Genomic DNA, 16,826 nt, shown 5'->3' with positions numbered 1-16,826 from the left:
AATGTGGTGGGATAACCAACAAATCAACTGAAACAAATATTGATTGCAACCATAACTAAATTTTATAACTGGAGTGCTATTTTACCAATACTAATTACAAATGTTGGTTGCAACTTAAATCGAATGTTTGTAAACAGAATACAAATATCATGCTGACAGCAGCTAAGTGTGACTATTTTCCCATGAATTCACAAATATTTGCATGAAATTATGATCAAATGTTAGTGAACTACTGATTTTAGACAGTATTTTAACTTTCTTATCAATCATAATTATGATTTGATATTATTTTAATATAGCTTTTTATATCCATATTAGTTAATGTGCATGGCTGACCAGATATTACAATATTACAATATCCCATACAGCAATCAGTTGTTTGTAAGCAGACATACAGTATATGTTAAGCTGAGTAAAACAAAGTGGAAGATATATACATGTCGTAAACTGACTGCATGTAAGTGTGATTTTCAATTTATTTTTTCCAAAGTGAAACAAATACTGATTGCAGCATTATTTATTATGTGGAACTATTTTCTCAATACTATTTACAAATGTTGGCAGCAACCTAAATAAAATGTTTGTAAGCAGACAGTATACAAATATTATGGGATTTATGCTGACTGTAGCTAAGTGTGACTCTATTTTCTCATACAAATAACAAATGTTAACAGTATGATTAGCGTTTGGTAAGCAACTGATTTCAGATAGCATTTTAACTTCCCTTCCTATCATAGTTCTAAATTGATTGTCTTTTGACATAGCTTATCATCCATCATAGGTCTGAGTGCAATCAAAAACTTATCTGCATGATTTCACCTTCAGCCCCCTACCTTCACCTGGAATAAACATTTCCCAGCAGTTTGTTCTTACAGTTTTTGCCAAATGACTTGTAATTATGTATATCAGTGTTTTGATAACACTGTTTGATAACTTACACACTGTTAATTAATATCAGTGTGTTTTGGTGTTTTCTGTTTAGTTGCAACTTGTGTTACTTCATATTGGAGAACTGTTAGTTGAACACAAATATATGCTTACATAATTGATTTCTCCTTCATGGTCTGAATGCAGTTGTAATTTCTTTTCTTTCTTTTCTAATCATAGTTTGGAACTGAAAAATGTTGGAATCTGATTTATCTGCAGTTATAACAAGCACAGTTTATTGGTATGAAGCTGTGCCACTGATGTGGAGAAGAAAAGAACTGTCATAATTGCACAAAACTAATGTAGATGAAAGATGCAACAACCTGAAATTGTAGGGATAACTGGATTCCCAAATATCTTTTAGAGCAATACACACTTCTACTTTATTTCCACCCACACATAATGTGCAAGTACACACACACACACACACACACACACACACACACACACACACACACACACACACACACACACTACAACACACCAAAACACACCACAACACACAACACACAAAAACACTACTGAACACTGACACAAACACTACTGAACACACACAACACACCACACCACACCACACCACACCACACCACACCAAACACTCGCACGAACACTACTGAACACACACACACACACACACACACACACACACACACACGCACACACACACACACACACACACACACACACACACACACACACCACAAAAACACTCACACACACACACACCACCACCACCACCACACCACACCACACACAAGAGCAACTAGCGGACTACATCCAGGAAAATCGGATATCCTCGGAAAAGTCAAAGAATACCAAAAAGAACAGATACAAGGCCATCACACCATCGATCGCCTCAAAGAAATAAAGGTAGAGAGAGTGAGCGGCCGTAAGTCTAGCATGAAAGTTAGAGCCCGATGCTTTGCAAATCAAACGAATATCGGCATCATTTCAAAATCAGCACTGCGCAAATTACTTCAAAACGGAACAGAGTCTCTGTGGGCTTTTTCAAATACAATAGACGCCACGTTCTTGGCATCAGAGATCTTTTCCCACCCCTCTTGCGGCCAATCAGTGGCAGCCTCTGTGCGTGTGTGTATGTGTGTGTCTGTGTGTTGGTGTGCGTGTGTGCGTGCGCGAGGGTGTAAGTGTACAAATGTGTCAGGAGAGCTGTGTGCACCTGTGTGCGTGCGTGCGTTTGTGTGTGTGTGTGTCTGTGTCTGTGTGTGTGTGTAGGGGATGAGGTATGTGTGTGTATGCATGTCTACACTGTGGGAGCAACGGAATATTGGAACGTGCGGGTGTGCATATATATATATATATGTGTGTGTGTGTGTGTGTGTGTGTGTGTGTGTGTGTGAGGTTGGGGTTGGGGGATATAGGCGTATGTGTGTGTGCTTGTACAAGTAAGTGGGTGGGGGGAGGGAGCGGGGGGCAGGTGCCGTGGAAGCTGCAATGTGTAGCTTAGAAATGAATGTGTGGAGGAGGAAGGGGTTGGGGTGCAGGGTAATGTGTGTGTGTGTGTGTGTGTGTTGGTGCTCATGTACGTTTGTGTGTATTTGATCGTGCTTTCATATCTGTGAAAGTGCATGTTTGTTGCATATCTGTTATGCATGTGTGTGTGTGTGTGCGTGTGTGTGTGTGTGTGTGTGTGTGTGTGTGTGAACGTGTGTCTGCATATTTTACATCTATTTGCTTATTAATCATCGTGTGTGTGTGTGTGTGTGTGTGTGTGTGTGTTTACCTAGAATTGACTTAATCAAGATTTTGCGCCTTTTTAATATTATTAGTACTATTTTTATGTATTTATCTCTTTTTTTCTTCTTTTTTTTCTCAAGGCCTGACTAAGCGCATTGGGTTACGCTGCTGGTCAGGCATCTGCTTGGCAGATGTGGTGTAGCGTATATTGATTTGACCGAACGCAGTGACGCCTCTTTGAGCTACAGATACTGATACTGATACTGATACTGAACACCCACACAAACACTACTGAACATACACTACTGAACACTCACACACACACACACACACACACACACACTGATTTTCTCCTTCATCCACACGCTCACTGTATACAAATATCATGGGATTTATGCAGACTGCAGCTAAGTGTGACTATTTTCTCATCCAAATCACAAATATTAACAGTATGACTGGTGTTTGGTAAGCAACTGATTTCAGATAGCATTTTATCTTCCCTACCTATCATACTTATCTGCCTTATTTCACCTTCAGCTTAAATAAACATTTCCCAGCAGTTTGTACTTACAGAGTTTGCCCAAATGACTTGTAGTTATGTATATCAGTGTTTTGATAACACTGTTTGATAACTTACACACCATTGTATAATATCAGTGTGTTTTGATGTTTTCAATTGTAACTTTTGTTACTTCATATTGGAGAACTGTTAGTTCAACACAAATACATGCTTACATAATTGTTTTATCCATGGTCTGAATGCAATGTAATTTCTTTTCTTTCTTTGGAACTGTAAAATGTTGGAATATGATTGTATCTGCAGTTATAACAGGCACGGTTTATTCGTATGAAGCTGTGCGAGTGATATGGAGAAGAAAAGAACTGTCATAATTGCATGTACAGGATTCTTACACATCAACACCAATGTAAATGAATTATGCAACAAACAGGTTTGGTTCCAATGTAAAATTCTTCTTAAACAAATTATTACATTTTCTTATGTATAGTATATATACACTTTTGGTATCTGATTGTAAACATCAACACATAGAGGACACACACACACACACACACACACACACACACACACACACACACACACACACACACATGTATACAAATAGACACATAGAACATACTCACACATAATTTTTTTGTATTCTCTCTGTCACTTTCCAATCAAAAGATCAATCCACCAACGCTCTCTCTCTCTCTCCTCTCAGATAGACCTGTATAAGGAACAGTACAATATTAGATAAACAAATACAATGCAGAATATATTCACTGAAGGAAAGGTTCCGTGAAAACTGGATGGCAAAGAAGCAAATAATGATAGAATTAAAACATGTCAACAATATAGTAGTAAACGAATAAAATGAAATAATGAATAAATGCAGTTTCATGTTTATAAATAAAATGTTGATGACTTATACATGAATTGAATAAAATGAAATCAGTGAATACATATAAATGAATATATAAGTATGAACTATGATAAATTTATCCAGTTTATCTTATTGCATAAATGAATAGATAGACAAAATGGCATGCTAAACAACACAGATTGTATTTCATTACATTGTTTGAGACAGTTAACAGATGAGAGATCATTTGATTGATGTAACAATTAATATTGACTGGTGAGTTACTGAATGATTGATCAAATGATTGATTTTGCAATGAATATCAATATCATGCATGGAAAAGTGACTGAATAATAACTAATAAACAGATTAACTGGATAGGGTGTGTGATGAATGAATTCAAGGAAACGTGGTGATGTGTTTGAAAAAAACGTCAAAAGAAAATAAAGAAACAAACAGTATATAAGACAGCAAAAGCATGTTATATCTTGCTGTTGCCCCATTTCAAATGTAAAAAAAAAAAATAATAAAAAATAACAACAACATCATCATAAACAACAACAAACAAGAGAGGCAAGGCCTTCAAGACTCACTTGTGATACACTTTTTAAAAAATCTATTCGTTAAAATGTGTTCTGTATTTGTTATTATAGTTATAATAAAACTTCAGGTAAAAAGAAAAAGAAAAAAGAAGTCCTAACCAGATTCGAACCCCGCGTGTTCGGGTGAGAAGAAACTGTCTTATCCATTACACTATCGTGGCTCCTTAACTGACGTTCTAAAATTTAATATTTGAACATACTTTTTTTAAAGTGCGATAAATCAATTGGGGTATTCACAGTGAGAACGCTGTTTAAATCATATTATTCTGGTATATCTTGGGCATTCAAAAAATCTTTAAGGGCAATAAAAAAAAAAATATTTTGAAGTTCGCGGTAAAGGAGACGTGGCTATCGCCGCAATCACACTGCAACATTTAGCCGTTTTCTCTAGATCTAGATAGATGTACAAGTTTAGTTACACCTGCCGGGAATGTAGTACGACACGGTCAATTCAATTTCTCTTTTATGTTCATTCTAGTTTTATAGTTTTAAAGTTGATATGAAAATTTAGTATTTTCCTAAACTAATAACATGTAGAGCCAAGTACAAGTACTTCTAAACGTCGTATGAAGTGAAAAGGACTTCATTTTGAGAAAAGTCAAGACTGGAAATTTTTTCGTTTCATCAATTCAAGGGTATTAACTCGCATGGTTTACAATTTTTAACTGTGAATTCCGACTGATTCTGTGGATATTTTTATGGCAGTTTGGGGCATAATCCAGTAAGTGATGATGCGTTCACAAATCTTTTTCTGAATAAATATTTAACTGTCTCCTTCTCCAACTTTCCATCACATGTTATCGTGTATTGTCCATTGAATATAGGATTGAACGGGCAGGTCAACATCTTGAAACAAAATGGCGTCGTTCGCGTTCGCGAAGAATGTGAGCACGCGCTTTGAATGTGTATAAATATGTGTACGCAATTGATTTTTGCCCATGACCTTCAGGGCTCAGCCAGTAGATCTATAAAGTCCACTCGTCATATTGATTTTAGTATTTTCCGATAAAGACCACTTGGGCGAATGAACATAGTGAAAGCCCTGTACACTGAGAGTAAAACACACAAGCTTTTTATGTATTGAGTATAATTTCAAAATGTAAATGTTTAAGATGAGAAAGATCAGGTTAAAACAAATTAAGTCCCCTAGCATTAATTACAGAGTAATTTCCCTTTTTTACTATCTGCACCAAAACGTTTGCAAAATAAATAAAGCTTCCATGCTTAGCAAAAGAAGTTCCTGTTTCAACATAAAATGATAATAATGACTGCTCTTGTTTTTGTGTCAGAATATTATATCAAAGTGCCAAGTTTATAAAATAAAGATAATATAAATTTTACAGTAAATGCAGTTTGCATATAATTTGGCTCCTTTTTTTTAAATTTTTTGTGCCCATCCCAGAGGTGCAATATTGTTTTAATCAAGATGACTGGAAAGAACTGAATTTTTCCTATTTTTATGTCTAATTTGGTGTCAACTGACAAAGTATTTGCAGAGAAAATGTCAGTGTTAAAGTTTACCACAGACACACAGACACACACACACACACACACTCACACACACACACACACACACACAACCGAACACCAGGTTAAAAGATAGACTCACTTTGTTTACACAAGTGAGTCAAAAACGACGTTTTTTGTTTTCTTCCTCGGAAAAAAAGGCGGGGGGTGGGGTGGGGGGGGTATTTTCATGGCAACAGTCAACCACAGTTTCCTCTTCAGTATCGACAATAAATTATCGTCAGGGCGACACTGACAGCACGTGACTTTCCAAATATGGAGCGTGATGCTTGGGGAGGTTTGTCGCGCGTGTGCGAGCGACATGCCTCGCTTCAGGTTTCAGGCGTCCGCGTGACAATGTAGCGAGGCACCAAAAAATGATGCGCGCCCGACGCTGACGCCCCGTGGGCGACGGGCCTTAGCCGATCATAGTGAGAGAGCGAGAGACGCTGATCTCAAACTGCTGTTTAACCGGGCCATGATTCGTGTTCGTGGCCGCCCCGACATTGCCGCTTGAAAAGACCCTTAAAGGCTGCTCTTTCACAGCTAAGATGTATAATAGAGGACAGAAGCTATTCAGAAGGCCGGTGGTGTGTTCCAGCTGTCTGGTCAGCAAGTTTCTGTCTATTAGTAGAGCTTACAGGCTGACAGGGCACAAGAGGGCACAAGAGAATGGGCCCAGCCTGAAAGCTTTCTTATTCTCAGCACCTAAAAGGGAGAGATAGGGTGAGGCAGGTGTGAGAGAGGGGCCGTGAGAGTCACATGCAGAGGAGGAATGGCAGAAAACAAGGGGAAAAGGCAAAAAGGCCAGGATAGACGCCCTGGATGACAAACAACGTTGAGCACCTCACTAGAAGGAGGCCACCTTATCAACGTTTGGAAATCCCCAAGCGTCTTCAGTTTCCAGAGACCCCCCAACATCCCCACCCCATCACCACAGAGAGAGAGAGAGAGAGAGAGAGCCTGCACACACACACACACACACACACACACACACACACACACACACACACACACATATATATCTTAAGATATAGAAATACACACAAACTGAAAAATCATTATGGACAGCCCAAGGGAATCGTTTTGGATCATGTGCCCCGATTACGTACCTGTGGCTACTTTTCTTTCTTTTTTTCTTTTCTTTTTTTTTTCACAATCAAGTTACATCGGAAACAACTGGAGCAAATCAAACAGACATTGGAGTGAACCGTGTTTGACTACTTTGGCGCAACAGTCAAGTAGTTAAAACGTTGGATTTTCAATCTGAGGGTCCCTGGTTCGAATCTCGGTAACCGCGCCTGGTGTGTGAAGGATGGAGATTTTTCAGATCTCCCAGGTCAACATGATTATGTGCAGACATGTTAGTGCCTGAACCCTCTTCGTGTGTATGCGTGCGTTAAAGATCCTGTACTCCATGCCAGCGTTCGATGGGTTAGGGAAACAATAACCTTCCCAGCATGCATACCCCCTAAAACGGAGTATGGCTGCTTAAATGGCTGGGTAAATGAACAAGACGGTCTTCACGTAAAATGTTACAGGTCTGTATGAGTGTGTATGTGTGTGTGTGACTGAAACCAGATTGAATGTCACAGGAAACGAATGACAAGCGCCCAAATGGCAAGTGTCAGTCGACTCTACCCAGGCAGGCAGCCTGCTGTGCAAATGACTCCATGTTTGTAAAGCGCTCAGAGTTTGGTCTCCGACCGAGGAAAGGCGCTATATTAGTAATCATATCACCATCATCAGTAAAGCGCGCCCATTTTGAACTCTGGCGTCCTGTGACAGGTACGGGATTCCAAGGGCAAGTACGCTTTCCTGACGGACAGCTCCGCCATCGAGTATGCCAATAATCGGGAACCCTGTGACACCACCTCTGCTGGTCCGAAACTCAACAACAAGGGGTTTGGTATCGCCACACCTCGCGGCTCTGACATGAGGTTGTTCAGCAGCAGCTGTGGTAGTAGTAGTAGTAGAAGCAGCAGCAGCAGGCGTAGCGGTAGTAGTCGTTGTTGTCGTAGCAGCAGCAGCAGCAGCTTTTGGTTCTTTAACTTCAAATCTTTTCAGTATTTAAAATCGTTTTCAAGTACAAAAGAAAAAATATATATACACATATTTGAGTCCGATGCTAATGAATGATCATGATTATTTTCTCTGTGTTTTTAAACTCATTTTATTGGATACATAGTTCATTTTGGAGAACAATCACATGTGTAGTTTACAATAACACCACACTGATATTTACTATCAGCTGAGTCTCGAGAGTATTACATTCCATGAATAATTATAATAATAAACGCATTTTATTTTCACATTTCAAGACATATACTTATTGGGTGGGATATGTAATAAACGTTTATTGTGCCAACTGTTCGGCCGAAAGAAATTATTCATTCAAGAATATAGGATAAAACATGGTTAGTATCTTTCCTTGAAAAGGATTGATACTCACATGAGTTCCGCATTCCAGTTTCTAATTGTGAATATTTTTAAGGCAGCCTGTGAAATTGCTCCATCAGATATTTGTTTATATGGGACAGCAGTTTTCTATGACTAATAATTTCAGCGTTTAACCCAAACACACACACACACACACACACACATACACGCACGCACGCACGCACGCACGCACACCCACCTAGGACGAGCTCACGGTGATGTATGATGCATGTGAAGACACCACAGAACGGACCGTGTATCATTTTTTGTCTGGCCTAATGTTTAAAATACTTAAATAAAATTACTTTTTTTTTCTTTCTTTCTTCAGTGTTTTTTTTTTTTTTAAGCCTGTGAAGGTTAACAGTGGACTACATTTACCTTTTAAAAGATTTTGTAATGTGCGTTTCAGAGATCAGATCACTCTGGCCGTGCTGCGACTCAAAGAGGGAGGAACACTGCACACACTGCAACAAAGGTGGTGGATAGAGAAGGGCCAGTGTGGTGGTGATAGTGGAGGAAACTCTAAGGTTGGCGTCTTTGTGTGTTCTGAGATGTGGCTGGTTGAGGAGATGAGAATTTAGAAAAGGGAAGTGGGGAAGACGAGGAGGCTCTGTGTGTGTGTGTGTGTGTGTGTGTGTGCGTGTGTGTGTGTGTGTGCGCGCGCGCGCGAATCGGAATTAGATTTTATTAGTCTTCACAGCCCAGCAGGTTTGCGTGACACAATCACGAAAAGAACATTCAGTTACTTTTCTTTAATAGCAGTCCGTTTAAACTGTCACTGTTCATGCATTCTGATGGCGAAGTAACGATATCTGAGTCTATAGGCTGGATGGGCTTTTTTTCAGATAATTCTCTCGTTTCATCTGCTCTTTTTTCTTTTTCGTTTTTTTTTTTTTTTTTGTTTGTTTGTTTTTTGTCAAACCAGATGTGGTGTAATGTATTTGACACCTTCTTGAAATTGAAACAAAAATCGTTTGATATGATTGGTGGGTCAAGAAAAAGAATTTCATATTCCAAGGTATCACACTGTGTGCTCTTTTTGTGGCTGGCGTCTTGTTAAGCCTTCCCTTTTCAATGTATATGGCCTATCATCAGTACTGATTCTGAAATTGTTCTCTTCTGTACTTCCAGATTTTACATGGTTGTTGATAAAATCCTCATATATTATCTGGTTTTATTTCATTATAACATTTAGTCTTGATTTTGTTTGTTTTCTTGTGTTTGTTTCATTAATATTTTGAATACCCTGTTCTCATTCCACGCAAAGTGTTCAGCGTTATTTTATTCTCAAATGTACACAAGATGAATCTGTTTTGGTTGACCGAGAAATTGTGTTGGTAGGTGTGTGCATGTGTGTGTGTGTGCGTGTGTGTGTGTGTGTGTGTGTGTGTGTGCGCGCGCGCGCGCGCGTGTGCGTGTCCGCGTCTGTGTCTGTGCGTGCGTTTATGTGCGTAGCCACCGCCTTTATGCTAACGCTGCAACACATCTTAATATTTTTCAGCGGTTATTTTGATATTACAGGCAGCAATGTTCTAACCATTCCACCGTCCATATGAGTCATGAATTTACCCATAGCTATAGACTTCGACTTTCAGAAATTGTAATACTTCTCCATCCAATTCAAACACATTGTACATGATTAAAAGTCCAGATGAGGCAAATAGAGTGAGGGAAATATTATCAACGAACAAATATGTTACTTCATCGAATAAAAGCTTACACCTTCGAACCATTACTACTCAGTGTTTTCCCAACAGCTCGCAGATAAATTGGGTTTTTTTCAAGTAGCTTGCATATAAGTAAATAATATGCACAGATGAACCCAAACAGTTCCGCACAAACAAAGCTCCAATTCCGTTAAAAAATTATTAATTACATGCATATACACAACAAGTCCGTGCATATACTCTTTACAACCACAGTCACAACAAAGCTCCAAGTCCGTTCATATACTCTTTACAACCACAGTCACAACAAAGCTCCAAGTCCGTTCATATACTCTTTACAACCACAGTCACAACAAAGCTCCAAGTCCGTTCATATACTCTTTACAACCACAGTCACAACAAAGCTCCAAGTCCGTTCATATACTCTTTACAACCACAGTCACAACAAAGCTCCAATACTTTGTCTACACAGGCGACAAAACACAGCGAACACTGGTAAACGTTGTCAGAAGTATATTACAACATCTTTGTTTAGGACACGTTTGGAATAATCAGTCCACATTCAAATTTCACAGTCTCAGTCACATTATCATGAATTAACTGTAATACGAATATGTTGTATTTTGGAAGAGAATCAAATCTGAAAATAAATCAAAATTACGATTTTATTATAAAATTACATATGGATACAGAACCGGATATTATATACGTGAAGGGTATCCTAATTATAATATATATTTTAAAAAATTAATTAAAAAAAACAAAAACGGTCACTGTGAAAATTAAGAATTTGCTGTTGTGAACTCACAGTAGAAAAGGGTAGATATTTTAACATCCCAAAGAAAATGAGACTATGCCTACCATGTCAAACAATTGAAGATGAATATAATTTCTTTGATGATTGCGAACTACACAAAGAAATTAGAGAAGAATGAATGCAGAAATTCAACAAAATTAACCTCCAAATTCCATCCAAACCAGTCAGCTGATTCTGGAAGACAACTTGTAGGAATGTTTGGAAAATGTGTCTACGTGTGCTGCCAAAAACGTCATCGCAAGGAGAACTAATTCAGTTTCTTGTTCTATGTTTTATCTATTGTTAATTTACTTTTTGTGTGTGGTATGTGTGACTGCGTATGTGTATCTTAGAAACCTTGTTGAAGTTTTATTGACAATTAATATCGATTCTGATTCCGATTCTGTACTCTTTAGATGCGCAACACAACAAAGACAGAAAAACTGCAAACACAAATAGCAGTTTGTCTTAAATGGACCATAGCCTACCTTTTGGTCTGGAATTCTCCGTGTAAAACAAAGTGAGGATGCTAATCAAATGCTTTGTAACATAGGTGTGTTTGGTATGATTGTAAAACCAAATGAGTCAAAGACAAAAAAGTGTTGAACAGCAAACACACAGTTGCTCTTGTTGATACAGAGCAAACAGCTATTAACACATGATTAGCTGTTTCCAAAAGCAGCTTTTTTTGATGGGAGCGTTGAAAACGAGAGGGATGACAGATTTTGCACATACAAATTTGACCTCAGTACAGTTCACTTGATTTCAAAATCCGATTCGGAGCAAATATGTATTTGCTGGTAGACAATATTTGATCAGTCTCTGTTCCTCCTGTGTCTTAAAAGACTGGACAGACGTGTGACAGTGTTTTCTGAGCATTCAGTCATAAAAAAAGTTCTGATGATGTCTGAAGTGAAGCATGTGGTTTGCAGGGCAAGACCCCACTGACGCTGAGTAACGTGGCTGGTATATTTTACATTCTGATCAGTGGGCTGGTTTTTGCCATTATCTTGGGCGTCTTTGAATTCCGCTGCTTTAGAAACAGGAGTGGCAAGGTATGTGATCATGCCAAGCGTAATTTGTACTCATATAACTTCAGCTATACTTGACAGGTGTGTGGGTTTGTGCGTAAAACGACATTTGTTTGTGAATTTATTTGTAACGGAATGCCGTAAATATTTTTTTAAATACCGACCAGTTTTGGTGAAAACAGCAATTTTGTTTCAGGTTACTATTCATAGGTGGAAGATTGGAATGGTTGGAGAGTTGAAATTGTGATGTGTTTCTTTATTTCTTTTTAACATATTTTCACAAATATGATTTAGACAATCAAAAAGGTTTTTCTTCATAAAGCAAAGTATCAAGTAAACACACGGACATGCGTGCGTGACCACAGAGACAGAGACAGACAGACAGACAGATAGAGTTGCGCGGCCATAAAGCCTTGCACACCTTAAAACGGTCGCCAAAGTGTCATCACTAAAACCAAATTTAATGGCCCATTTGCTTACCAATCCACTTGCAACCATATGAGATTACGGGACCGACAGTCCTGGTGACGAAAAACCCCCTTACCTCGGCGGGGGGAAAGGGGGGGGGGGGTATTATGTCTTCCCGGAAGTTTGATCAAATTGCTATCCAAATATACATGTGTATCAAAAAATGAATTACGGTATAAATATATAAGGGTACAGTTAAAAAAACGCACTACTTTTGCATTGTCGTGAAAGTGTGTGATCAATCAAAATGGTATGTAGTTATTAGTGAAGCGTTCTGTTCGATAAAAATTAAGTTTGTAGAGCTTAACATTATATTACCCAGCCATCTACCTTGAAAAATGACCTGCTAAATTGTACCCGAGCGCTACAGACGTTCTGTTACTATCAAAAACTCCACAAACTAAAAACAAAACAAAACAAAACTCCAGAATATCCAGTATCGCGTCCCCGCAATTTATAACAACATTTTACTTAGTAAACAAAACTTCATTAATGATTCATGTGTCCATATACCCCACTTACATCAACAATATTTCACAATATCTGCTTTATACTGTGGTCAGTTTTCTGTCCATGATTACTTGTCTCGAATAAAGTCAGTTGCGGTATCCATTTAGAAGAAAAAAAAATCTACAACAAGAAACACCAACTCCACTGTTTGACAGTTGCGAAATGACGTGGCAAACATATATATCAGACAGTTTAGAAATAATTGTAAAATTAAACTCAAGTCATCCCTATCGAATTACAGAATGGATCACTGAGTTGTTTATGTGCACTATCAGACTGTGCTGTGTTTCATCTTTCGTGTACGTCACATATCAATAACATACTTTTATGGCTTTCCCCCCTCCTTTTTAGGGGACTTTACGATGTTCATTTGCGTCCTCAGAGAGGTCATTTGCATCTGGTGAGTCTTAGATAAACTGTCCCATAGGAAGTCTCCCCAGAACTTCTAACGCTGATGTGGGCTCTGATGGCATGGTTGTTTTCCAGCCACAAAGGCTTCAGTGGAGCCACCGCAGCAGATACCTGACTGAACGACGATGCCTCCAAAGCCTGTTCCTCTCTTGCGTTTTCTCAGAGCACAAAGACAGAACAAGTAAAGTGAAACGCACTTAGACATACTGCATTCTTCTGGAACTGTTCATTGTGCCAAATGGCCATCGGTGCTTTCTTTGCAACTGCAAGGTCAAACGTGACAAAGGCATACTCCTGACCCAGTTGTCTTGTTTCGTTCAGTGACACATGCAGATCGTGTTGCACTGTCATACTACAGGATGAAGAACAGGTTGCATACAGTCAACTGGTGACTGCTCCCGCACATTGGCCAGATTCGTTCCAAAGAGTGACAACCAACCTGCCAATTCTCTAATGGGTTGCTCACAGAATACGTGTATCTGGTCAGCTCTGGTCTTTAGAAACTGGGTTCTATTTCCTGGCTTTGTTACATGACATGATGCAGACATCTTCTGGAAACAAAGCAGTGCAAGTTGTCTTTTTTTTTTCCTGGGAGCTGATGGTCCGCCTGAGGTATCTTCCTTCTCTTCGGATTTCTGTTCATATGTCAGTGTTTCACTGTTTGCATCTAAGAACGTGTCTGATATTTGTAAAGTTTTTGAAATACACTCCGTGAAATATATCCCATGTATCATCCAGTCTCTTTGCAAACTGTATGTAATCTTCAAACTGTGCACGGGTTTTGTGAATATATAAAATTTCATATTTCTTAATCTGAGCTTTGCTTTGTTCGGTCACAAATCATATGTCTGTCTCGAAGTTATTTTTGTTGTGGATGATGCAGAATTTGTTCGTCTACGCTTCTACCTTTTCTGTTCAACTCAAAGAAAATGAATGTGAGTTCATTATTTGGGTACTGTGGCGTTGCAACCAAGTATACCCCAGATTTCGTCAATATAATTTAAAGAAAAAGCAATATATATATATATATATATATATATATATATATACATATATATATACACTCCTGCATTCAAACCACATAATTACCCAGTCAGATTGATACAGTATGATTTCTTTCATTAAACAAAATGAAAAAGAAACGAAAAAAAGGTTTCATTTACAATATGGCCCTTGCGGTCGGCTGGGCTATAAATCATGTTCATTAAACTAAATAAATGCAATTCTACATATATAACACGAATGTAATCCTTTATCCAGCAACCAGGTTGCTGGCGTTTGAGCACCGGTGTAACAGGCCAGATCTTACCCTGTCCAGAGTTTACCCCCGTATGAACTCACCTAGGCCAGAATATAGCCCCGTATAAACTCGCCAGGGCTACATCAAAGCCGGGGTATAGTTTGGCCTAGGCCAATTTATACCCTCTGGGCCATTTTTACCCCCTCTCTTTTTCTCTGAAATACATGATATTTGAAGGGTGTCAAGATTAACAGCCTTAGAATAAAGGGTAAGTGAACTGTGAGGAATTTATTTTACACAGTATTTATTACCAATGGGCTTTTATTCAAAACTGGAAAGTAATCAATGTACTTGTTGCTTGAATAAAACTGTTGTCTTATTTGCAATTAAAATTGTCGATATGGAACACCTGTTTTAACTGATATTATGTTTGAACATGAAGTTCGTTCCCAGAGAGTTTCAATCACTCTGATGTACAGAGATTGCTTTTGGTGAATTATGCTTAGTAATCTTGAGGTGGAAATAGAAAGAGGGAGACGTAGTGGCACACCACGAGAGTTGCGGTTACGCAAAGTTTGTAATATGGCTGTGATTGGGGATGAGTTCTATTTTGTAATGGAATGCACAAAGTATAATGACTTCCAAACCAAGCGTGTGCATGAACAAATATTTGTCTCCGAAGTCGGTTTTCTTTTTCTTTTTTCTTTTCTTTTTTTTTCTTTCTTTCTGTTGTTGTTGTTGTTGTTGTTGTTGTTGTTGTTGTTCATAGGAAGCAGATGAAATTTGTTAGCTATAAGTACGTTTATCAAATTTGCACAAGTGGTTTATTCGAATGCTAATTGTTGCTTGACACATATTTGTGTTTTCGTATTAATTAAGTTATAATGTTGAGTATTTTAATGTCTTCTTTTGGGCGTAGAAGAATCATTTGATAGCAGTCCTCCTAAGCAAATGGAGTGAAAGGATGAATAAAACTTTAAACTATTTTTTTTTTTAGATGATGAACATGGAAGAAAGAAGAAACTAAGAAGAGAAACAAGAAAGGAAATGAGGGTATTGTTTCAGTTTCAGTATTCTGCGTTCGGACAAATCCATATACGCTACACCACATCTGCCAAGCAGATGCATGACCAGCAGCGTAACCCAACGCGCTTAGTCAGGCCTTGAGGGTATTGAAGAAAGGTATCTCTACTATAAAATCAAAGAGCAAGAAAAGAGACAAAAAACGCGCGCTTGCACACACACACACACACACACACACACACACACACACACACACACACACCACACACACACACACACTCCCTTTATTGTTGTGTCTATAAACCTTTCATTCACGGTTTTCATGACAAATAAATATGAATCTGATTCTGATTCACACACACACACACACACACACACACACGCGCGCGCGCGCGCGCGCGCGCGCGCGCGGCTTAGCGGTTTATTTTGCAGATAATTTGGTGGGTCAGGTCTATGTTCCCATAAGTCTGTGTTCCCCCAAATTTTCCTTCAGCCAGCTACAAGTTCTTACAGAACTATATTCCCCCAGGTCTATGTTGCCTTAAATTTACGTTTTCTGGGTCTTTGTTCCCCCAGGTCTTTATTCTCCCAGTCTATATCCCCCCAGGTCTATGTTCCCCAAAAAACGTTTTTGTTAGGTCTATGTTCCCCCAGATCTATATTACTCCAGGTCTATGTTCCGCCACGTCTAATCCCCCAAGTCAATGTTCCCCTAAGCATATGTTTGTTTAATCACACATACACTTTTGGGTGCTTGTCAGCAGTGGTCAGCAGTCAGTAGTGGTCAGTGTTGGTCAGTGGTCCATAGTGGTCGGCGGTGGTCACCAGTCGGTGGTGGACAGTGGTGGCCTGTGACGGTCAGCGTTCAGTAGTGGTCAGTCATGCTCAACGGTAGTCTGTAGTATGTATTGGTCAGTGGTCGTCAACAGTGGTCAGTGGTGGTCAGCAGTGGTCAGTAGTTGTCCGTGGTTAATGGTGGTCAATTGTTGTCAGTAGTGGTCCGTATATAGTTGTCAGTGGTTCTCAGCGGTTGTAAGTGGTGGTCAATGGTGATCTGTGATTGTGGTTATCGGTGACCAGCAGTAGTCAGTGGTAGTCAGCGGTCAGCAGTGGTCAGTGATCGACATTGGTGGTAATTAGTGGA

The 16,826-nt window shown here is 38.9% G+C and overlaps 1 protein-coding gene across 1 annotated transcript in view; it reads left to right on the top strand.

Moving 5' to 3' along the window:
- LOC143298660 (glutamate receptor 3-like) overlaps positions 1-16,826 on the top strand; it is a 148,369-nt gene that overhangs the window by 121,648 nt on the left and 9,895 nt on the right. The window contains exons 16-18 of the mRNA XM_076611544.1: positions 7,886-8,037; positions 8,946-9,063; positions 11,932-12,054. Coding sequence (XP_076467659.1) covers positions 7,886-8,037; positions 8,946-9,063; positions 11,932-12,054 — 393 coding nt within the window. The remainder of the gene's footprint in view (positions 1-7,885; positions 8,038-8,945; positions 9,064-11,931; positions 12,055-16,826) is intronic.

The sequence above is a fragment of the Babylonia areolata genome, chromosome 24, assembly GCF_041734735.1.
Source record: "Babylonia areolata isolate BAREFJ2019XMU chromosome 24, ASM4173473v1, whole genome shotgun sequence".
Classification (NCBI taxonomy): domain Eukaryota; kingdom Metazoa; phylum Mollusca; class Gastropoda; order Neogastropoda; family Buccinidae; genus Babylonia; species Babylonia areolata.
Note: the sequence above shows the minus strand (reverse complement) of the source record. Positions and strands in the feature narration are given on the sequence as shown.